The 25,309-nt window shown below is 33.8% G+C and overlaps 1 protein-coding gene across 4 annotated transcripts in view; it reads left to right on the forward strand.

Moving 5' to 3' along the window:
* Window positions 1-25,309, forward strand: part of DENND1B (DENN domain containing 1B) — a 269,661-nt gene that overhangs the window by 221,139 nt on the left and 23,213 nt on the right. For 3 of the 4 annotated variants that reach the window (XM_058430627.1, XM_058430629.1, XM_058430628.1), the window contains 5 exons: window positions 2,696-2,786; window positions 9,581-9,621; window positions 10,659-10,727; window positions 15,237-15,293; window positions 16,183-16,290. In XM_058430627.1, coding sequence (XP_058286610.1) covers window positions 2,696-2,786; window positions 9,581-9,621; window positions 10,659-10,727; window positions 15,237-15,293; window positions 16,183-16,290 — 366 coding nt within the window. Of the gene's footprint in view, window positions 1-2,695; window positions 2,828-9,580; window positions 9,622-10,658; window positions 10,728-15,236; window positions 15,294-16,182; window positions 16,291-25,309 lie in introns of those variants that run through there. The other variant, XM_058430630.1, reaches the window with a different exon arrangement.

The raw sequence follows: 25,309 nt of genomic DNA on the forward strand, positions 1-25,309 counted from the left end.
GGAGGAATTATTTATTTTCCTTTGGCTATATACCCAATATGGGGATTGCTGCATCGAATGGTAATTCTATTTTTAGTTCCTTGAGAAATGTCCAAGCTGCTTTTCACAGGGCCTGAACTAATTTGCACTCTCACCGGCAGTGTATAAGTGTTCCCTTTCTCCACAAACTTGTTAAAATCTGTTACTTTTTGACCTTTTAATAATAGTCATTCTGACTGGTGTGAGGTGGTATCTCATTGTGGTTTTGATTTGCATCTCTCTGATTAGTGATGTTGAGCATTCTTTCATATGTTTGTTGGCCACTTAAATCTTCTTTTGAGCAGTGTCTGTTCATGTCCTTTGCCCAAGTTTTAATGGAGTTACTTGTTTTTTTCTTGTTGGTTTAAGTTTCTTATAGATTCTGGATATTAGTCCTTTGTTGGATGCATAGTTTGCCAGTATTTTCTCCCATTCTGTAGATTGTCTGTTTACTCCATTGATAGTTTCTTTTGCTGTGCAGAAGCTCTTTAGTTTAATTGGGCCCCAATTTTCAATTTTTGGTTTTGTTACATTTACTTCTGAAGACTTAGTCATAGGTTATTTGCCTAGGCAAGTGTCTGGAAGGGTATTTCCTAGGTTTTCTTCTAGGAAGAAAGGTTTTTAGTTTGAGGTCTTACATTTAAGTCTTTAATTCACCTTGAGTTAATTTTTTTTATATCTTGAGATGTAAGACTCCAGTTTCATTCTTCTGCATATGGTTAGCCAGTTTTCCTGGCACATATATTGTGAATAGGGTGTCTTTCCGCATTACTTATTTTTGTCAATTTTGTTAAAGATCAGTTGGTTGTAGGTGTGCAGCTTTATTTCAGGTGTCTCTCCTCTGTTCCCTTGGTCTGGGTAAACCACATTTTGAACGTGAATCTGTTGATTCATTTTCTATTCTTTCTTAATTTTTTCTGTAAGAGATTTTTGTATCAAAGTCTTATAACTGGTGTGACTTACTGCTATTAATTATCTTCCCCCCCTCCTTTTTTATTTTGTTTTATTTTATTTTTTGAGATGGAATCTTGCTCTGTTGCCAGGCTGGAGTGCAATGGTGCAATCTCGGCTCACTACAACCTCCACCTCCTGGGTTCAAGCGATTCTCCTGCCTCAGCCACCCAAGTAGCTGGGACTAAAGGCGTGCGCCACCACGTCCAGCTAATATTTTTTGTATTTTTTAGTAGAGATGGAGTTTCACCATGTTGGCTAGGATGGTCTCGATCTCTTGACCTTGTGATCCCTCTGCCTCGGCCTCCCAAAATGCTGGTATTACAGGCCTGAGGCACCATGCCCAGCCTATTAATTATCTTAAATTGCTGCTGAGGAATATTGTATTGTCCTACACAACTCATCTCTATTAGTTTTGTTCATTAACCGTTCAAATAGAAAACCAGGGAAGTATCTGAGTTTTTCTTTTTAAATACCAGCTACTTTATTAGTTCAGGTAAAATTTAAATTTCTAGGGTAAAAAATTATGGTCAGGATTAGTTAGTTTTTGGATGCAGCTCAACATTTTAATCCATCTTCAAGTCCTCCTTGCAAAAAGCATGTAAATCTTTCCTATGTTATCAAGATACTTCATCATAATTATGGATGGAGTAAACCACAACATATCAAATTCTAGGTGCCACAAATCAACAAAATAAAAGGTAACCAAGTGCCAGTAGTGTGTGTGTGTGTGTGTGTGTGTGTGTATAATCATTGATTTTCACCTTGGGTTGGTCATATAAAAATACCCAGGATACTTTTCAAATGCAGCATTAATACCATGAGATTCTGACATGCTATGTATGTTGGAACAGGTAAGGACTGGAGCAGAACAGGCAATGGAAGATAGTCTCCAGGATATCTGGATTTCTGCACTTTGAAAAAGATCTTCGGGTGCTTTTGATAGTTTCAGTTTCCTACTCCTCCAACCTCTTTTTTAAGAACACTGAAAAATATTGCCTAAAATAACCTCATGCATGTCAAGTCAATATGCATTTACCTCAACTGTATTTAACTTAATAATCATAATTCTTGTCATTCAGTGAGAATGTATGCCAGGAACTGTGAAAGCTGTATTGATTTTATTGTAAATGGTTAAAATTATTTGGTACTCTATTATGCTTTAGAATATAATAGTTTAGACAAGTAATGTTTTATTTTACTGAATGAAGTTAATACGCTGAAAACAGATAATGTCTAACATCTCACAGATACTTGCTGTGTCACATTTCCTAGATTAATCTAATTTGTTGTTTGCAGCAGCACCATGAGGCAGGTACTGGGAAAACAGGCCTGGCTGGGGAAGACAGAGCCCCATGGGTAAATGGCTTGGCAAGGCAACAGTACCTTTGTACAAACTCCTCTGCAGAGATTGTGCATTGAGCAACCTATCCAGAGCCTATGATCTTTACTACTACACTTTGCTATTTTTTGCTAATAAGTTAGAGTTAGACTCTTTGCTGTACATTTGCAATTTAATTAATTAGTTGCTGTTTACTGAGCACCTGTTCTTTCCGTGGTTTGAGAATTTTCGTGTGTGTGTATATATACACCATATATGTGTAATTTATACAAGTCTGTTATTAATGTTTTTGATGTGAGTAAAAATCTAACCTTATAAAATGAAAAATTAACATTTTATTGTATAACATTTTGATACATTTTGTTTGACACTTTTTAATTCTAGTTTATCGATGGTCGACTGGCAAAACTAAATGCAGGAAGGGGTTTCTCTGATGTATTTGAAGAAGAGATCACTTCAGGTGGCTTTTGTGGAGGTAAAGACAAGTTACAATATGATTATCCATTTTCTCAATAACAATTATCTTGGTCTTTGCACTTGTGTCTGATAAAACCTATTTCATAAACAACTAATGATTTTCTCCTAAATATGTAATGTCTTAAATACATTTTCCGTCTTATAAAAGCTATGAAATTAGCTTATTTTGCCTGATATCTGTTACTCAAGGCATTAAGTTGGCCTCATGAATTGGTCGCTGTTGGCCTGGATAATCTCTTAATATTGCTGGAAGTTAGTAATACAGAAATCCAGTCAACTCATATCTTCCTGTCTTTCCTTCCGAATAGTAGTATTCTCTGCTAGAAAACTACTAGTGATGGTTATTACTGAGTATGAATTTAAGAACTGAGGTTATGACTGGTAATACAATCCAAAAAGAAGGGTCTGAACACCAAAATTCTTTATACATATTTAAGTAACTACTATTATTATACAGATGTCTTTACCTTTTTTACTTTATAGATCACTGCAGCATTAGGAAAGTTTCCAGTTTACCATTCCATAAGTACAATTAATCCTTCTAGTGTAAATGTTCAAATACTGTTATGATTATCTAGGCAATTAATAATTTATAAACTGATATTTTTGCATGATTGTTGTGGTGTATAGTCTTGACTTGCAGCGCATTTTGCTTGAGTCCTTGAAATGTCCTGTTTATTCGTTGAGTATTTGCTGAGTGCTTACAATGTATTAGGCACTGTTCTAAATATTAGGTGTACTAAATAAACAAAAATCCCTGTATTCTGTATCTTAGTGTGTTAAATTTTGGCCTGGTATAATAGCATTTTTTAAACTTCTTTGTATGTTTGTTTTGAGGGAAAAAAATTTCAGTCTGTAAATAAGTAGATGCTGGAATTCAGAAATGAAACATGAAAAGACAAAACATAATAGGTACTCATCTACACATTTCACAAAATTTAACGTTATTTTTAAGATTCATTTTCCCACCATGAAAATATAGAAACCATTGAAATAATTGGTTCATTAAAGGAGGTACAAATGAACTCAGTAGTTGTGGACCTTCATCTGATGTAAGTATAGCATTTCATTGAAAGCATTTAGCTTGGGGAAAAGTTAGTTTGCTTGACTCAGCAAGTAAGCTGAATGTGGAATCATTCAGCTCCTTGCTTCCTTCAGTTCATGAGTAAAAATTTCGCTTCAATGGAACTTTTGTGTTAAAATAACACTTTTTTACTTCTCAACTCAGACAAGCAAAATTTTGTCAGCTCATGGACAAGTTGCTTAAGGCATCTATTCAGTATTTGCATAACTGCTGTCTCATTATCTTTATGACCTGTGGGGCTAGCAGCTTTTATAGAATTGAAGATGACATTTTGTGACAATAAGAGGCTAGAACTATGATCCTTTTGTACAGTTAAATTCTGTAGTCTTAACCATTGGTCCAGGTACTTCTGTAATAGAGTAGAGATAGGTGGCTTTTCTGGTGGGAGGGCCCACTAAAATTTTTCACAAAAAGCCTTATTGTTTAAAAAAGATTAGGAGAATATGATTACCGATTAGTATCTGACTTAGAAACTGCTGCATTTTCAATATAACTTAATGCCCACTACTTTGTTGTTCTTTATTAAAATGAAAAGGTTTTGAACTCTTATTTTAATTTGAAAGAGCCAGTACTTATCTAAAAGGAAAGCCTAATTTGACAAATATTTATTCCAGTGAGTACAGCAAGAAAGTCCCTTAGAAATTTGTGCCTGTCAAGCATTATTTTTAAATTATTCTATGTTATGTTATTTTATACATAAACTTTTTTTGTAGATGAAAATAAAGCAAAATGTGTTAGGATTTGAAATAAAAAGATGACTAATACAATAAAAATGAGCAGTGTTCTAACTATTAATTAGAAGATATCCATCTATCTAGGGTGTGTGTGTAACCATAAAATGGTTCCTAGAGGTCAGTTCCAAACATATGTCATTCACATTACCCTTGTGAGAAAGAATAATATATTGATATCATGAAATTAACCTATTCTTCAAAGAAGTAAACTGATCTAACTTTGTTGTTTCTCTCATAATAGTAATATAATAATTGCTCATATTTATTGAGCACTAATATGTGGCAGAAACTTTCCCAAGAGCTCTACAAATATTATCTCATTTAATCCTCACAACACCCAAGGAGGTACTTTCCTTTTTTTTTTTTTTTTTTGTATTATACTTTAAGTTTTAGGGTACACGTGCAGGTTGGTTACATATGTATACATGTGCCATGTTGGTGTGCTGCACCCAGTGACTCGTCATTTAACATTAGGTATATCTCCTAATGCTATCCCTCCCCGCTCCCCCCACCCCACAACAGGCCTCAGTGTGTGACATTCCCCTTCCTGTGTCCATGTGTTCTCATTGTTCAATTCCCACCTATAAGTGAGAACATGCGGTGTTTGGTTTTTTGTCCTTGCGATACTTTGCTGAGAACAATGGTTTCCAGCTTCATCCATGTCCCTACAAAGGACATGAACTCATCATTTTTTATGGCTGCATAGTATTCCATGGTGTATATGTGCCACATTTTCTTAATCCAGCCAAGGAGGCACTTTCATTACCTCATTTTTATTGAGTATTCAGCTCAATAATTTACTCAAGGTCACACAGCCAGTAGTGGCCAGAAGTCTCAATTCCACATGTGTCTGTGTGGCTTCAAAGATATACTGTTTTTTACAGTAGATTTTCTTAATGCAAAAACATTCAGTAAACAAGAGTAATACTTAACCCTTTCCTACTCTGATTGAATCAAAGCAAAATTCTCATCTCTTTTGAATTTCTTGTAGATTTTTTACACATGAAGTCCTAGAAAGACCACCGTGGCAGAAATTAACATTAACTAAAATTAAGAAAAAATTATGTTCCTTTAAGCAACAATAATTAGGAAATTTCAGAGAAACATCTATTTTCTCCTCTTTATCATTGCAGTAGTAGTTTATGCACTATTTTTGTTAATGCCGATGGTTATGATAAAATGAATATGAATATGATGGAGCTTTATCATTATTGTGGCTCTGATTAAAAATATACAGTGCAGGACAGTCAGATAAGGAACATCTAGTTTCACATTTGAATCTAGAACTGTATGGTTAAAGAATCTGTGAATACATGCATTTTTTCAAAAACTGCCTCTGCCCTGTGAGCCCTCATGAGGACTATTAAGGAAATCCACGTCACACCTTATTCCTTCATGAGACCCTTGCAAAATCTTCGACCTTAACTTAAAAGGAAAATTTTAACTTAACTTAAAAGGAATGTGTGAAGGGAAGAGTAACCATGGAGTTTAAAAGATAATAAAACAGGACAGGAGTAGAACAAAGGATGCATTTAAATAAACACAGTGTTGGTCTGTGAAAAAGCAGGTAAGGAATATTGAGTAGTTAAGAACATATTCTTTCTTTAAATACTTTTTTTTCATTTAAAATGAAACTAGTTTTTACATCTACATCAACTTTAAATAGGAGAAATATTTTCAGAGTCATTTTATGAGGAGTGTGTGGTTACTCTCTATCACTAGCATGTGTTTCTTCCTTAGTTTACACGTATAATCTGATGAGTCTTTTATTTGTTCATTTATTTATTTTTCCATTCTTATTTAGTTTTACTGACTAAGGTATCAAAGGAATTTGAAGAAGTGATAGGTAATATCAGTTTAGTGGCATTTTTCTGGCCTTGTTGAACAATTTAGACCAATTTATGTTTTGAGATAAATAAGTACAAATTACTGGAATTTAAGCAAGTACATTTGAAGAGAAAGTCTTGCCATAAATGAGAAATAGATATTTTGTCCTCGAGTGTGAGAAAATCACTTGTTTTATTAACAAAAATAATGTTAAGAATTTCCTCAGTAATGCCTATTATTGCCATAATCCAGTTATTTTAAAAGAAGGATTCTTAGGGATTTCTTTAGCATTCAAATTAATTTTTAGAAGAATAACAGCTACCAAAGAATAATGTGCTTTTCTCATAAATACTGTGGAAATAGGAACCTTAAATCATTAAAGCACTAAAATTTAAAGGCACAATTAGCCCTTAAAACTTTTAAAATAGGAATCTACCTAAATTGTACCATGTTTTCCTAACATCGAAGCAAGGGACTTCTTCTTTGCCCCTATACTATGAAATTTTAGATTATTACTGGTAATTCTCTCTATTAACCTTCTTTTTCAGGGTATTAGCCTTGAGCAGCCCCTTTCCCTTTCAAATATAATTGCTTTGGGTGTGATACAGAGGAAACTCTGTATAACTTAACTTTTAATCACATTTTATTTAGCAGTCTTAGAGGGAGTTTTTCAGAGTTGAAGGAATAATGAACCGGGGATTAAATTCCTAGATTCTTATTCTTTTTCAGTTGCTAGCCTTGAGAACATGGCTGAATAATAAGTCATCATAGAACCTCAGTTTTCTATTTTGGCAAATTATTTATAATAATAACGATCATTTATGATATTTCTTCAATATACTATGTACCATACTAAACATTGTTTAATCGTTATCTTTCATCCTCGCAATAATCCTGAAGGACAATGACTATTATGCTTATTTGATGAGTGAAGAACCTGATGCTCAGTCAAGTTAAGGACCTCATCCCAAATCACATCCTTCACAAAGATAGAGTAGGCCTGAGCTCCAAAGGTCCATTGGACTCCAAAGCCCACTTCCTTCTCATTGAACTGACTGCTTATGGCACTGTTTGCCTATTTTACAGTAGAAAAAGACAGTTCAAATAATGTAGATAAAAACATGCGATGACTTGTACAGAGCTGAAAATTAGCTTTTTTATTCCTCATAGTTCTAAATAAGACCCTAACCTTTCTACAGTAGTTTGAAACTTTTATGATAGCTAGTTTCTTTGTGGTTCAGAGGTTTAAAAAATTTTTTTTCTGGATTGACAAAGGTTACAGAATGCTAAACTGGTGTTTCTTCTTCCACTTTCTTACATTCATTTTGGGAAAATAATTAAAACACTTTCCAGAATACTGTGAATAATAACAAAGTCTTAAATATGTGATTTCCACTTAACCATTTTTAGTAGAGAAGTAAAAAGTATATGAACTGATGAGAGCTTTTTAATACAGAAAGAAACACATATGAATAATCTGGATGAATAAAGATCTGCGGGGGTTTTTTGTTGTTGTTTAAAAAATCTCTTTGAGAAATAAATTGGTAGAATAACTTGGAATGTTTTATTATTTTACAAGGGAAATATACTTTTAAAAGTTTAGTCAAGCCAGATACCACCTGAAACTCATACCTTTTAAACAGGGCAACTTATTGTTACAAAGGTTATTTTAGGTGGTTACATTTTGCTGTAGTTATTTCACAAGTTAAGAAAAAAAATTTTGTCTTCATATTTCATCCTCCAGAAAAGGTACAATGCTGTGTTCTGAGTAGTCAGAGATGTTTTTCAGAATAAAAATTGTTTTTTGATATTTCTTTTAAATTAGAGTAAGATTTTAAATATAGAAGTGAATCCAGAGCTGGACACTTCTTGCCTGATGTTGATTAGGGATGCAAAGATAACAGCTAGAAAGAAATTTTGGGGCTGAGATCATTTTGTCTGTATTTTCTAAGAGCAAGGTGATACATCTTTTAAAATCCACAGCCACAGAGTAGAGGAGAACGGTATGTTTTAGGAGTTCTTTGTACTGGATAGGGTCTGAGTAGCCACTGGGACTTTAAAAAAAAAAGAGATGGGGTTTGCCCTGTCTCCCAGGCTGGAGTGCAGTGGCATAATCTTAGCACACTGCAACCTTGAACTCCTGGGCTCAAACAGTGCCCTGGCCACAGCCTTTCAAGTAGCTGGCACTATAGGTGGGAGCCACCACACCAGGCCTCGGATTTTGTTTTTTTACTGTGACTTTTTACCCCTGTGACTTAGGGAGTATTTAAGCTTTTAAACAAGAAGGTAGCTGAAATCTAACTGAGATCAGTTGATGGGAAAGATTAGATAAGTTGTATATGTATTTCTTTTTTTATCTTCTGATATCATCTTATTGACTAAATTATTTATCAGTTTGGAACCAGATATGTTGATCGCCAGATTTTATTAGAACTACTTTTCTTAGCGCTTGAGCTTTTTCATAATCATGTCAGCCTATAACCTAAAAGCTGCATTTGCTTCACATTTCCTTGGGTAATAGTTTTCTAACTTACAGATTTACTAGAGGATATTTTCAAAACTAAAACTGCAAGTTTACCTTAAAATAAAGTTAGCTACTAATCTCTGTTAATTTAGCAGCTGTAGAAGAATGCTTTTTTGTTGCCAAGGTTCTTTGCATTTCTAAATTTTCTTCTAGTTTTTTAAAAGTTCCCTATGTACATGAAATATTATTTTAAAAACAAACAAACAAAACAAATAAACCCAATTGTGTGTAAAGGAAGCAAAGTTTACAAAACAACATAGATGTTAAACATTGAAAAATCAGTTTGAAAAACATAAGAATTTTGGATTTCAAAAGAGAGGTTGGTTATATTTTCTCCTCTGAGGCTAATATTAAAGTGAAAGAAGATTGAACACTGTTAGCTTCATATATGGATGAAGAAAAAGTGATTCTCTGTTATTCCTAAAATTGCGAATTACTCTATTCCTAAGAATTAGAGCAATTTATTAGTTCTTATGATGTCATAGCCTTTATTGCTTCTTTTACAACATTGCATATAAAATTTGCCTACTAAAAATTGTTCAAATGCTAGTTCTTGATACATTTCAGTTTACAGATTTATTTTTGATCAACTATTCCTGGCATCTCATTTTTATATATTCCAGGGAACCCGAGGTCATATCAACAATGGGTGCATACAGTCAAGGTAATCATAAGCTTTCAAATGTTATTCTTTCACTCTAATATAAATGGAGAAATGTTCAGCAAAAGTATACTGTTTATACTTATGCTGTTTATTTGAAATATTTGAAATGTTTGTATATTTTGTCACATTTTAAATATTCTTATTTTATGTTTATAGTTTGTTGATACTCATTAAGATAATTTTTTTTTGTTTGTTTTTTTTTTTTGAGACAGAGTCTCGCTCTGTCGCCCAGGCTGGAGTGCAGTGGCGTGATCTCGGCTCACTGCAAGCTCTGCCTCCCAGGTTCATGCCCTTCTCCTGCCTCAGCCTCTCCGAGTAGCTGGGACTACAGGCGCCCGCCACCACGCCCGGCTAATTTTTTTGTATTTTTAGTAGAGACGGGGTTTCACCGTGGTCTCGATCTCCTGACCTCGTGATCCGCCCGCCTCGGCCTCCCAAAGTGCTGGGATTACAAGCGTGAGCCACCGCGCCCGGCCAAGATAATTTTTAAATGGAAAGTTTTGGTCCAAAGATAAATGGCTCATTTTGAAAAGCAAGATTTTACTACCGAATTTTGTTTTTCTTATATTATTTTCCAGAAGAAGAAATTAGGTGGGTTAGTAGGATTTGATGGCAATTTTATAATTTGTGGTAATGTAGTTTTGTTAATATGATTTTTAAATATGAAACTTTCTCCCCCAGACTGAGACTTTATTTGCCCGATATTAAAACAGCTGATAAACTTGTATTTCTTTCTTATTAAGCTTTAAATATATTCAAATTGCTAGTCATATTGCTCAAGTCTACCTAAGCTTCAAGGAAGAAATGATCTTTAAAGTGATGTATTATATCAGCTAAAGAACAAAATGGAAAGGGTACATTTTGTTTGAAATTATAGTACATAGAAACTTGAAAACACTGAACGTGAAATAATTTGTATAGGTCTTTAAGTTGTGAGTAAAACTCTTTCTTTTTTTATACAATTTACTATAATACTTTGTTTTCAGGACATTTTGGCTAAAAGTTTCTGGAAATATGTTTCTGTTTTTCTTTTGCAGAAGGGAGGTGCACTGTTCAACACAGCAATGACCAAAGCAACCCCTGCTGTACGGACAGCATATAAATTTGTAAGTTTTTTTGATATTTAAAAATCCTATTTATGAAATTATAAAACATTTTCCTAGACGATAGACATATAAATTCTGAATATTTTCTATTTTTCTTTTAAATAAACCTAAAAAAAATTTAGGATTAATATTGACCAAAGCAAATTCAATTGTTAAAATTGTAACATTGCATGCAGAGGGTAGTTTCTTTTATATAATCTAAAAATGGTTCTCATTTTATTTCAAAGCTACCAACAAAGTTGTGCAGCAAATTGAAACAGTTCTTGATGGGGTGCCATTTTGTAAAATGTCATTATTTCATTTAACAACATTTTATATTCTTGCTGTGTACTTGTGGCTCAAGTGGAAAAAAAAAAAAAGAAAAATATAGCGAGATCTTTTCCCTCAAAGATGCATTGACTGTTTATTAACATTCTTCAGTGAGTCTCCAAGGCAAGCTTGTCCAACCCATGGCCTGTGGGCTGCATGCGACCTAGGATAGCTTTGAATGTGGCCTAACACAAATTCTTTTTTTTTTTTTTTTTTTGAGATGAAGTCTTGCTCTGTCACCTAGGCTGGAGTGCAGTGGCACGATCTCGGCTCACTGTAACCTCCGCCTTCCAGGTTCAAGTAGCTGGGATTACAGGCACCCACCACCACGCCTGGCTGATTTTTGTATTCTTAGTAGAAACGGGGTTTCATCATGTTGGCCAGGCTGGTCTCAAACCCCTGACCTCAAGTGATCTGCCTGCCTCGGCCTCTCAAAGTGCTGGGATTATAGGTGTGAGCCACTGCACCCAGCCCCAACAGAAATTCTTAAACTTTCTTAAAACTTTCCAAGATTTTTCTTGGAATTTTTCTTCTTCTTCTTCTTCTTTTTTTTTTTTTTTAGCTTATCATCTTTTGTTAATGTTAGTGTATTTTATGTGTGGCTCAAGACAATTCTTCTTCCTCTAATGTGGCCCAAGGAAGCCAAAAGATTGGACACTGCTGCTGTAAGACTTGCAGAAAAAAATAACGGGAATAATAGTAAGAATAATAAAGTAAATAATAAATGATAAAGTAAAAAAAACTCTTTAATATGACAATTAAGACCCTTCAAAACCCAACCCTTCATGTCTAGTTCCTTTTCCCCCTACTCCTCAGAACGTTCCATATCTCTGAAGATACTTAGCTACTCCTCATTTCATGAATGTAAGATACTCTCCTCTGCCCTTTGATTCTTGCTCAAGCCATTCCGATTAATTGTAATGTCAGTTTCTTGGCCTTTATCCACCTAGTCAACACCAGTTCATTTCATAGGACTTAGTTCAGACATTATTTCCCCTGAAAAAATTTTTCTGAACCCTACACAAAAAAAGTTTATATACATATTTTTGTCTTCTCAACCCTACACAAAAATGTTTATATACGTATTTTTGTATCTGTAGGACCTTCTGTTTCAACACTTGTTTTGTCCGTGTACATTTCTCTCTTAATACTAGTCTAGTAACTTCTCAGGAGAGAAGCTAGTGGGTTGTGTTCAATAAATTTTTTAAAATTCAATAGGTCAGATATTTTATATTTCTAAAAATATTTAAGGCAAGGGTTTTGATTTTGTAAGAATTTGTCTTCAAAAGCTTTTCTCGGTTAATGAGTTGATGTGATTGAATTAATAATAAAATAGTATATTTTCATAAAAGTTTAGAACTTCTGTTATTCCTTGACTTAAAATTGTGATATGAATGTGGCCACCCTTTCTGTTTAAAAATTCCATTCAAATATTAAATTTTATAGTAGGGAAGCTAATCTATAGAGTTGATTAAAAACTACAGTCCCAAAATTATAATTATTTGATCCCTAACCATAAAGCCAAAGTAAGACAAGGTTATCATTTTCCCTTAGAAACCTCAGCCTCTGCGTTTTGTTTGGTGTTCTATGGCTTTCCTAGGAAACCTCTCTGGTGGTTTAAGTGCGGTTTTTGAAGATTTTTTTTTTTTTTTTTACAATGAAATAGCACACAACTACCATGTGAAAAAGCAAAGTAGTGTTGATCCTTGTTTCTCACATTCATTTAAGATTCTAAAAATGGTTTCACAGTCAATAGCCCTTCATTTGCTTCTGGAGCAGGCAGTTGAGGGTTTTTTTAGGCTTAGAGAAGTTGTATTATTTTGCCAAATATGTGTCTTGCCTTGATTTCACTCATATTTTTCACAAAAGCACAGCAATGAAGCAAACATGTTCAAAACCCTATTCATTATTTTAAAATTTATCATTCTAATCAGTGGAGTATTTTACTTTGAACCCTTCTCTGCAAGGAAGTAAAATCTTTTCAAATTAAAAATTCTATTCTTTGGGCCGGGTGCTGTGGCTCACACCTATAATCCCAGCACCTGGGAAGCCAAGGCAGGTGGATCGCTTGAGGTCAGGAGTTTGAGACCAGCCTGGCCAACATGGTGAAACCCCATCTCTATTGAAAATACAAAAATTACCCAGGTATGGTGGCATGCTCCTATGGTCCCAGCTACTTGGGAGGCTGAGGCAGGAGAATTGCTGGAGCCTGGGAGGTGGAGGTTGCAGTGAGCCAAGATTGTGCCACCGTACTCCAACCTGGGCCACAAAGTGAGACTCTGTCTCAGAAAAAAAAATAATAATAATTCTACTCTGGAGAATTATTCCCTAAATTAATTTCAGGTGAATCAAGATCTTTAGAATATACCTAATCTCTTTTATCATTTATCTTGTGATCATACCATCCCTGAATCAAGAGGTTTGGGGCAGGTAAGTCAGTCATTCTGTGACCTTTGTAGTTGTATCTAAAACTGATTTTTCCAGACTGCTCATTTTCTGAAATCTGTACATTGAAATTCCTTCTTTGACCACAAATCGCTATGAATAAAACTCGCAATTTCTGTTGTGTGGTATAACAGAATTTACTTACCTTGGTTTTCTATAGATAGTAAATTTTTCAAAAGTAGGAATCATGTTTTTACCTCTATCTCATTTATTCAATAAATTATTTGAGTGCCTATCATGAACTAGGCCTTATACTCATCATTGGAGTTATAGCAGAACATGAAGGTACAGTAAGAGATACTGTCCCTACTTTTATATTTGTTTTCCTATCACTTTGCTCTGCACTTTGAACATACTACAGAAATACTGAATATGTGTTTGTCAAAGCAAATAATGATTCCATCCTGTTCTTATAACATTTTTATACTTATTTTTATGGTTAAAATTTTTTTCCTATACTTTTCATGCATATGTTTTCCTATGCTGATGGGGGCCATAAAGAAAACTAGAGTTATCATATACACTTGTATAAATTTAAGAATAACAGCAAAGTGGAATTCATATTTTATTTGGCTAAATAGTTTTCAGAGTCATCTTTCTTGTTAGGTCTCCATTTTAAATTATTACCAAAGCCATTTGCTTGGAACATTTCTCTGGAGAATACTTGCATTTTGTTAAGCTTCAAATTGGTAAGTTGAAAAGGATAGAGAGAACCTATATCCCGTCTTCCAGGTAATCTGAAGGAAGTCAGAGGAAGACATAGGACAACAATTATTTTAATTAATCAGTGCACTATGGAATTATAGAACCATGGAAGAGACTGACAGTAGTAGCTTCAACTCTGTATACTAAAGAGCATCTGAAAAGATTAGTGTGATCAAGTGGATTCGAGGATAGTTAGCTAGATTACAGTCTCCCTGAGTCACTTTCCTTATTTTAAAACGTGATCATAGTAGTACTAATCTTACAGAATTGTTGTGATAACTACCTAAGATAATGCATGCTAAGCACACAGCACACAGTCATATATTTAGGAAACAAAATAAATATGAATTCCTTTTCTCTTGTTTTTCACCTTTGCCACTGTGAGTAGGAATTTCTAGTGGAACAAAGGCTAAGGCTTTTATGAAAGCCCCCAGTTGTCTTTAGTTAAGTTATACCCCACAGGAATCACAGCAGGATGCGAGAAACTCAAATGCTGGGGCCGGGTTCCCTGTGAAACATGACGATAGCTTTAAATTGTTAAATGACTTTTAATTTTTACCAGTAAAACTATATATGAAATACCATTCCATTAAGATGGCTCTGCTAATAAAATTCTGTGTCTGCCTGTACAAGCTCTTAATAAAGCTTTGTAAAATTGCCAGAGTTTCTTCAAGTTCAAACATCTACCCAAATAATTTGCTGCTGGGATGTACTTTCTCTGTTCCTCCAGTTTGTTACAGTTTTAACATTAGTAATCTGGTTTATTCCTTTTGTGTTCTTTATAGTTTAGGAAACAAAATAGTCTAAATGTTAGCCTTCGTATGATACTTGTATACAAAGAAGAGACTAATGGTTTTACCAACTGATTTAGGTGTAATAAAATAGTAAGTGATATGTGTATCCCTGAAAATAGAGTGTTAGATTATAATCTGTTCTTTTTCTAAATCATATGAATAGTTAGTAATTGTCATTAAATTTGATCTTGTATACTTATTCTTTAAATGGTAATGGAACCATCCTGAGCCAGGCACATTTATTATCATTTTCTAGGCAAAAAATCATGCAAAGCTGGGACTAAAGGAAGTGAAGAGTAAACTAAAACACAAGGTATGTCATATTCATTTTTTTCCGTTTTACCTTGATTTTTGTATTGGTTTGAAGTTTATACTTACAAATTAGAAATTTGTGTTTTTAATGACATTTGAAATACGCTTAGCCCTTTGTTCAAGAATGTATTTTTTCTAACAAGCCCTCTGGCAACTATCTGGTATTCTGTATGCATTCACTGAATAATCTCTTTACTGTTTGAATATTTTATCACAGAACTATGGAAATCTTCAAACATGTTTTAACAGGATGTATGTTTTCATAAAGTTAATTGCCTTGATATCACAATTGAAGTTCTTGCTTTATGCTAAGAATTTTTTTAAAAGATATCTTTTGTGTAGAAGTAACCCAGGAATGCCATCGTTTGTTTTGATAGTCTCATTCCAGTAGTAGTTACTTTAAAATGAAGAATGTTCTTCATTTACAAAATATTATGTATGTATTTAAGCTATGAATATTGCAGATATGTAAATATCTGTATATGTGTGTTTATTTTAATTTGTATCTTCGCAGATTTTATTATCAGTTGTTATGTTTTGAATTTTTACCTTTGGAGAAAACATACTACTTAAATCTTCCATTGTAGTGATAGCAAATTATCTTTTTATAAATTTTATTCAGATTATTCAAAGTAATCAAAGAGTTTTATTTATTTTTATTAAATAAAATTTATCAATATAAATAATTAAGATCATTAACCTTATTTAATTAAATTTATTAATTTTGATTATAGAAAAATGCACTTTCTTCTTAAATAGATTCTTTACACTTAAAGCTGAAGTGTTATTTTGCTACTTGTATGTATATGAGATACTTTGTTTATTAATCTAATACGTTAGTAATAAAAGGAGTACTTTATAATTATTGCCGGTACATTTTTCATGTGTAGGAAAATGAAGAAGATTATGGGACCTGTTCTAGTTCTGTACAATATACACCAGTTTACAAATTACACAATGAAAAGGGAGGAAACTCAGAAAAGCGTAAGCTTGCTCAGGTAAGTAAGGTTGTTTACCCCGCATTCCTCCACATTCTCAAATTATATAATTCCAATAAATTATTTGGGAACAATTTGGATCCATTAATTTTTTATCTTATAAGAAAAACTGCAGTATTGGTCAAGGGGAGGAGTACGTGGAACCTGGGAAGGCTACAAGGGGATTGAGAGTCAAATGTTTCAGATATCAGTCTCTACATGCTTTGTTAGCCCATGCCCTCATAGATCTGATAGTCCAGTGAGGGAAAAGACAATTGAATGTGTAATTCTTATAGAGTGTGAATAGCTTGATGATAAACTGGAAATCACAGGATTCCTTTACTACAAAAATAAAATCAATCTTATACATGGGTATTTGGCCATTAAAATAGTCTATAGAAATTAATCTGAACTACTATAAGTCTATCCTTTTCTAAAGTTAGATTATTTTATTTGCTATAAATATTTAAAGCTTCTTTTTATATGCTGATGCTACTTAAAATATTGTTTCAAGTGACAGAGTGTTCAGAATCATAGCTATAAGTGTTTCTGGTTTTTTTTTTCATAAGTACATTTATGAAGGCTCTAACTAAACAAAATTGGTATATACCAAATTGTATCTTAAGTGGCCTTAGAAAACTAGCTTCAAAAAAGAATTCTTGAGTGGACTCTAGCTACAAAATTACAGAACTGGAAGTGGCTGCAAAGCTTCATTTATAACAGTTGCCAAGGTTTGCAGATGAGAAAGTTGATAGCTAGAATGGTCACAACACTTGCCATAAGTCTCATAACTGATCAGTGGCAGAAGGAGGCGAAAACGCATCTCTGATGCTCAGTTAGCTTTCCTGGATAGCCAGACACCACAGAAGTATACATGGCCATAAGGTGCTTCCATGGGTCTTTGTCTTTGAGCCCATTTTGTGCTGCTGTACCAGAATACCTGAGGCTGGGTAATTTGTAAAGAACAGAAGTTTATTTCTCACAGTTCTGGAGGCTGGAAAGTCCAAGATCAAGGCACTGGCACCTTATGAGGCCCTTCTTGCTGTGTCATCCCATGGTGGAAGGCAGAAAGGCAAGAGAGATGAGGGGGCCAAACTCACCCTTTTATAACAGCACTAATCCCACCCAAGAGGGTGGAACCCTCATGGCCCAATCACCTCTTAAAAGTCCCACTTCTTAATACCATTACAATGGCAATTAAATTTCAACATGAGATTTTGAGAGGACAAAATTCAAACTGTAACAACAGTCTTGAAGATTGGGAAAGGATAGTGAAGCTGTACTGAAACTCTAGGCCTTTGTAAAAAAAAAAAAAATCCCATCAATTCAGTCATTCATCAACACTATATGCCAGACACTTTTCTAGATACCAGGTATATATAAAAGGAAAACACAAAAATTCTCTACCTTCATGGGACTATTTTTGTAACATACTATTTCCTTCTGATTTATTCATTTATTAAGCTGATATTTTCACATTAGAATTACATAATTGTAGCATACTGATAGTCAATACTGATTGTCTGTTCTAAAATAAACCCTCAATAAAATAATTATTCCAGAAGTCAGAAACCTTTTCTTGTTACTGCTGTTAACTGGAGAACATTTATTAATGTGTGAACTAATAATGGATTTGCTATTGATTTTTCTGTTGTTTTTTTTCCTACCACTAATATGTTCAATTCTTGTCTGTTTTCAAGCTTTAACATCTCAAATACTGGTGTAAAATGTTTACTGGCTTAATATTGGAGCATTTAGGTTATCTTTACCGCGGCGAGTAGATTTTCTGTGAAAAAGAATATGAGATCTTTGTTACCTATAGGATACTTTATGATGTAAAAAAAAAATGATTTATATTGGAGAAACACGTTTCCTAAATACCAGTTTCAATTTACGACAACTACTATTAGCTCCTCATATTTTAATTAATTTATTTTTCATTACAAGTTGATGGTTTATAATTATATAAATTTATAGGGTCTAAAGTAATGTTATGATTCATGAATGTAATGTGGAATAATTAAATAAAGCTACTTAACATATCCATCACGTCAAATACTTAACATTTTTTGTGGGAAGAACATCTGAAATTTACTCTCTTAGCAATTTTGAAATGTACAGTACTCTATTAATTATATTCACCGTGCTGTAAAGTAGATCTAAAAAAAAATTTTAAAGCCTTCTTTCCTTTAACATGCATAGCGTTTTTATGATAATGTAATTACAAAATACGTTACTGATTTCTGTTTTTGTTTTCTGTTAACTTCTAGAGACAATTTCTTTTTTTATTATATATGTTTAACGTGTATAACATGATGTTTTGATATACATATACATAACGAAATGATTACTACACTCAAGCAAATTAATACATCTATTATCTTACCTGTTTTTTTGCAAAGTAAGAACACCTAAAATCTATTCTCTTAGTAATTTTCTAGTATACAATACAGTATTATTAACTATAGTCCTCACACTGTACATTCTGATAGAGAAAATTGTATTAGGTTACGGAAAACCTTATAGAATAATGGGTTCCATTCAGTGTATACTTATACTAAGTCTTCAGGGCTACTATGTATTATCATTAATTCAGTTATCTGCATTGATTAGCATTTTATGGTTTACAGTAGACATGACAGCAATAACTGTAACAGGAATTGAGAGGAGTAGGGCTTATTCTTTAAGAATTCTATACTTGCTCTATAGGAATTTGTTAAACGTACATGTTTAGAATTGTGATGCAAATGTTGATAGTATCTGAATAACAATCTTTAGGTTTCAAATGATAAATATCTGAGTTTCAGGAAACATGTATACCCAGTATATATGTTTCTTTTTATTCGTTATGTGTCCCATTATATAAGTAGGTAAATATATCTGTGTGTTGTATATATCTTTTTTTTTTTTTTTCTCTGAAACGGAGTCTTGCTCTGTCCCCCAGGCTGGAGTGCAGTGGTGCGATGTCAGCTCACTGAAAGCTCCGCCTCCTGGGTTCACGCCATTCTCCTGCCTCAGCCTCCCAAGTAGCTGGGACTACAGGCGCCCGCCACCACGCCTGACTAATTTTGTTTTTGTATTTTTAGTAGAGACGGGGTTTCACCATGTTAGCCAAGATGGTCTCGATCTACTGATGTCATGATCTGCCCACCTCAGCCTCCCAAAGTGCTGGGATTACAGGCATGAGCCACTGAGCCCGGCCTGTGTTGTATATATCTTAATAGCAAAATTTTTAAGAGTTCATACCCTGCCTATTAATATCTATTATAATTTAGTATTTTGCTTGCATTTTTTTCTGTAATTGAAATTTGATTTTTTAGTTTTAGATTCACATATGTATTTAACAAAGAGCTAAATTTTTGGCCCTCTAGCAATTGTTTTCTGCTACATTTCACCCTTAATTTTTTTTTCCCAAGGCTTCCAGAGTCCATGCTATCTTGCATTACTAATGTTACTTCTTTGAATTGATGTTGAGTTGTTACTACTTTGAAATGATAGCCAATTGGTGGCCAACAGTTTATTTATAAAAGCAGAGCAGGGTACGTTTACATTGAAATTATCGCCAAATCCTTGATTTTAATTATTTAGTTTTAATAGTGTTAGCAAACTCACAAATTAAATAAAATAATATCAAGCCATTTATTATAAGGATATAAGCATTCTTCAGGACATCTAATTGCAGGAATATATCTAGGCTTCTGGTAGGATTAGAACTAGGAAATGGAAAAAGTAATCAGGGAAGAATATCAGCTTCTCTCCCTACCCTACTCATCTCATCTCGTCTCGTCTCGTCTCGTCTCATCTCGTCTGTCTCTCTCTCTCTCTCTCTCCCTCCCTCCCTCTCTCCCTCCCCATCTCTCCCTCCCTGTCTCTCTCTCCCTCTCTTCCTCTCTCCGTCTCTGTCCCTTTTCTTCTTCCTCTTCTTTTCTTCATCTTCCTCCCTCTCCCCTCCCCTGTTCCTTCATTTCTCTCCTCCCCTCCCACTCCCCCTTTAATGCTTGGCCTGTTCTTTCTGCTTATTTGTTCATTGTGCATTCTGTAGACTGGTTTTCTCAGCTTCTCTGTGTCCTTGACACAGATCTTATAGGCCCTCAGTTGAAGCAGCCACTAGAAATGGATAATAATTCTAGAATCCAGCTTCTTAAGGAAGAATGTAATCAGCTCACTTGGACCAGGCATTAATCCTTGGTTCAGTAAACTCCAGCCAGAGAGGCAAGGAGAGTACCATGTTACCAAGGACACAGGAAGGGCAGTAGGGGTGAGTGGGGTGAACAGGGGAAGCAGTTCTCAGAGAAGTGGTTTTAAGGACTGTGACAATATCTCACAAGATGTCTACTGTTTCTAATTGCTTCACACTATTTTGCTTTTCAAGGTTTCATTTACCTGCAGTCAGTGTGGTCAAAACATATTAAATGAAAAATCCCAGAAATAAATAATTCATAAACTTTTAATTACATGCTGTTCTGAGTATTAATACAATTGTTCTTTTTCAGTATCAGTTATTGTTGTTAATCTCTTACTGTGCCTCATTTATAAATGAAACTTTATCATAGGTATGTATGTTTAGGAAAAAACATAGTTTGTATAGGGTTTGGTGCTAACTGTACTTTCAGGCACCCAGTGGGGGTCTTGGAACATATGCCCCATGGGTAAGGGGGAAGTGCTGTAATGCTATTTGCCAAAAAGTCATATTTGCAAAATAACAAAAACAGATCTGCATTTTTAAATGCCTGGAGGCTGGAAATTTGTGCCACAAATCTGGGGTTTGATAAGTTTAAGGTCAGCCTACCCTAATGGATTGATGTTGCCTTAATTCTCTCCTGATAATTGAGCTACTTACACTAACAAAAAAGGCTACAGATGGAAATGAATTTAGGGTACTATATTTGCACATTGGGCAAGGAAATCAAAAGGCATCAGCCATAGTCTGCTGCCTTTTCTTTGCAGTCTGTTATTGCAGAAGCTTCTTTGGTTCGCTTTTTTGGAGATAATCGAGCCCCATTGATTTAACTGAAATATGATACAGTATGTTATGAAAGAGGCAGAAAGCTGATACTAGAGCCACGGGCATGCTGTCGTATGATGATTACCAAATCCAGGAATTCTCTTACTCCTAACTCTCCAAGTAAAATAATATTGGGATCTGAGCATATTAAGATTTTCAACTAAATATGTAATATTTCTAGAAATATTTGGATGTGGTTAAAGCCAAAGTCTAGTTATCAATATGTATGTCAGAGAAACTAATGTCTATTCATTTATATTCTACCTATTTCCAAAAATACTTTAATATCTTACAAAGAACCATAAAAAGATTAAACTGTATTAAAATTAGGTAAGTTTTAAGGCAGAGAAAATGTTAAATATAGTAAGAAGCTGTTAAGGCCTATTCCCTGCACAGCCAAAAAGAAGAGAAAAGCACAGCTACATGATTCATAATCCTCAAAGTTTTGGTTTTTAAAAAGTTGCTTATGAATTACCCAATCATTCCAAAGAAATAGAGTAGATGTTTTAGATCCACAAATCTTTTCACTGTCACAAGAGCTCACATTCTGGTGGAGGTACCTAGCAGAGGCAAAGATTTTTGTTTTGGAAGACAGAAATTTAGTTTTCTTCATTTAGTCTTTTCTGTGCCATTTCTGTTATTTGAAATGCTCAGTCTCATTAATACCTCTCTCAGAGACAGCTTAGTTTACTAGCTGTTGAACCTCATTAAAAAAGGTGAAAACAGGTACAAGTGGAAATAAAATACACTCTTCCTACTGTAAAGCTACTGAAGAGTAGCATCACTGTCATGTTAGAACTGGCTCAAGTATCCAAATTCTTTTAAAAGATTTGTTAAGTGGTGAATTTAATTGCCTAAAGGCAAATTTCTGCAGGGACTTTTGTGATTTTGTAATCTAGATAATTTTCATGTTCCTACTGCTATTTTTCAAACTTCAATTTTTATACAGTTGAAATAATAGAAAAATGCACTAGAGCAGCCTCAGAAGACCTGGGGAAGATGGACAGTTTTGTGATAACAGTGAGGCTTTCTGTGTATGTTTGTATTTACGTGATTCATTTAAAACTTCCAACAATCCAACAAAAATGGGGCAAGAATTATTATCCCCATTTTTCAGATTTAGAAACAAATGGAGACTAATAAATGTGCCCAGAGTTCTACAAGTAATAAATAGCAGAATAGGAATTAAAAGCAGGCAGACTGATTCTAGAACTTAGGTACCTAACCACTATTATCATGCCTTTATGTTGGATGGAGTGATTGTACAAGAGGGATAGTTAGAAATAAGGATATGGAGTTTAGAGCCAGACAGAACTTAACTTTGAAAAAGGCACTAGGATTTAACATTGAGCAAAACAAAATATCCCTAAGCCTTAATGTTTACATTTGTAAAATAATAATACAAGTTATTTTCCCAGGATGCTATAGGCATTATAGATAATATATATAAAATATCTGCCACATAATAGGTACTTGATAATCGGTAGCTGTTTGTTTATGGTTACCGTATCATGTATCTTGAACTCCAGGTCTCTGTAGCAGTGGCACCATCTGATTTCTCTCTTGGTAGTTATAATCCAGGATCACGAATAATCTCTAATCATTAAAGTAGTTAGGACTCCTAAAATTATCCGTCTTCATTCTAAGTAGGGATGACCATAGATCCCAGTATATGACTTGAATAGAAATATAAAACTTACTGTACCAAGAAATATCTTATTTATAAGTTTATAAGACCTTGAGTATGTCATTTTATTGTGAGTAAAATTGAGTGTAGTCTTCACTCATCCTATTCCTAGTCCATTTGATTATTCATTTCAGAAGTGGATCTCACTTGTCTAAAGAACTTTACATTTCCAGTTTCCAGCTAGACTTGTCAGTGAGAGACTTTATTTTCATCTGTTTTTCAAAAGATGAAAAGGGGATTATGATCATTTGAATTCCAAGAATGTATTTTAAAGTAAAACATTATGAAGTTTTGCAATCTGTGTGCTGTAGAAAAGAACAAAGTTCTAAGCCTGTGTTTTAAACCTGTTCTCCATTATTTAGCTTATCTTTGGAATAGATTGTGAATCTATAGTCCACCTCCAACAAATAGTAATTTGTGTCCTGGTCTGCTAATTAGTATGGCTATTGCTCGTTTTGTTGATGAGGCTTAAATAAATGTCAAGGGTACAGCCATGAAGATCTCCCAATTAGGCTCCACATTTGTAAAACCCAACCCTTTTCCCTTTTGTGTAAAGATGACAGTTCCAACAGCAGCCCCAGCCTAACAGGACTCCAGGGAAAGGATCCTTCTCTGGTTTTATTGAAAACAGGGCCAGTGAGTCCATTGAGAATATGGCCGCTGGTCATGGTGCAGAACAGTCTTAAGCCTGTGTACTTATGTTCTTTCATCAGTTTTATTTTAGAATACAATACTGGAGACTTAGTGAAAAATATAAGATAACATAAATCTATAATCTGAAATTATGTTTAAAAATACTTACTTGTAAACATTTACTAACATTTTCTTAAGAATAAGAAATTTCTTTAAATAATATGTAAAATTTATATATATCTGAGATATTGCTCCATATTAGCCATGCATGGCTTAGTCTAGCAGTTATAATGTGTATGTTTCTGTGTGTCTTCATGAGACTCACAGACACCTCAACTATACTAGTGAACAAGCATGAGAGCTTAGCTGTATTACAAGTCAACATTAACAGATGGGTGGCCCTAAGCAAGGCAAAATCACCACAACAAAACCTAGGGAAAGTGGGGGACTGAAGCTTTTTGTTGTTAAGCCCTATTAAAACCCTGGCACACGCACACGCACACACACACACATATATATGTGAGATATATATATATATATATATATATAACTTTTAACTATTTCATGTCTGGGACAAATAGCAATCTTTTTAGATTTTCAACCTCCAGTTAATTATGTAAAAACAGCATGAGAAAATGAGTGGAAAGTTATTTTTCATTTGCATTGTGATACAAAGCAGTATGCTTGTTGATAAATACTCTCACTTGGAATGTTACCCAAATATAGTGTTTACAAATAGAAATATGTTTAATAGTCACAATTTCTACTATTAGACCGAGCACTATTAAACTGGTGGACGTTTATTTTACTTAATATAGTCACATACAGACTAATAGTTTGAGGTATAAATAGTTGTCTTTTGAATGCACAAATAAGAATGTTTTAACCATAAAATATAATCTGTGATTTTATATTTTTATCCATTATGCAAGGTGATATCACACTTAAAAATGAAACTTTTTGTCTTTTTGAATCTTTATGTATTTAATGGTTTATAAAACATTCTAATGGATTTGTGGAACATAGCACAATAGCTATGAGTTCATTTTATAGTTGATGAGTAACATACTTTTATATTTTAAAATATTCTCAGAAGTCATATAATATACTTTTATGAATGCAATGCAGAGACTTACAAGTAAAGCATTTCAAAGCCATGTTTTGACTGAATAGGGACTTAAGAGAAATCTCAATATGTTAGCATCTTATTTAAAAATATGAGCAATCAAATAGTTTATTTTTATATATAATAAATGTCATATTTTAAAATGCTGCAGATGAAATTTTCTGTGAAACTTATAAGAAAAGATAATATCTTAGGTTCTCTTAAATTACTTAGTTCCTAAGCATAAGAAAAGATGGGATGTCCACACCTAGTAGGGTGTGGTTTATAGTATTGTATTTATGAAACTCTTTTATTCATAGGAATTCACTGGACTCTGGGAATAAAATGAATGTAATTGAATACAGTGTTCCTTGTTCGGATGATGTAATAGATTTCAGAAAACTGTATACTTGTTGGGATCTTTGGAAAAATACTATCTATTGAATAGTTTGCCTTACTGGTCAGGAAAGAAATGGGTATACTCAGTGTTTATAGAGGAAAGTAACCACTTACTTTTGACCAGGTAAAAAAGTGATTGTAAATCAGAAGAAGAAAGATAGTTGTTACATGGGGTGGGGGTAGGGCAGAAAATTGGAAAGAATACTTTACT

The sequence above is a fragment of the Hylobates moloch genome, unplaced genomic scaffold (assembly GCF_009828535.3).
Source record: "Hylobates moloch isolate HMO894 unplaced genomic scaffold, HMol_V3 SCAFFOLD_18, whole genome shotgun sequence".
In the NCBI taxonomy this organism is placed as follows: Eukaryota; Metazoa; Chordata; class Mammalia; order Primates; family Hylobatidae; genus Hylobates; species Hylobates moloch.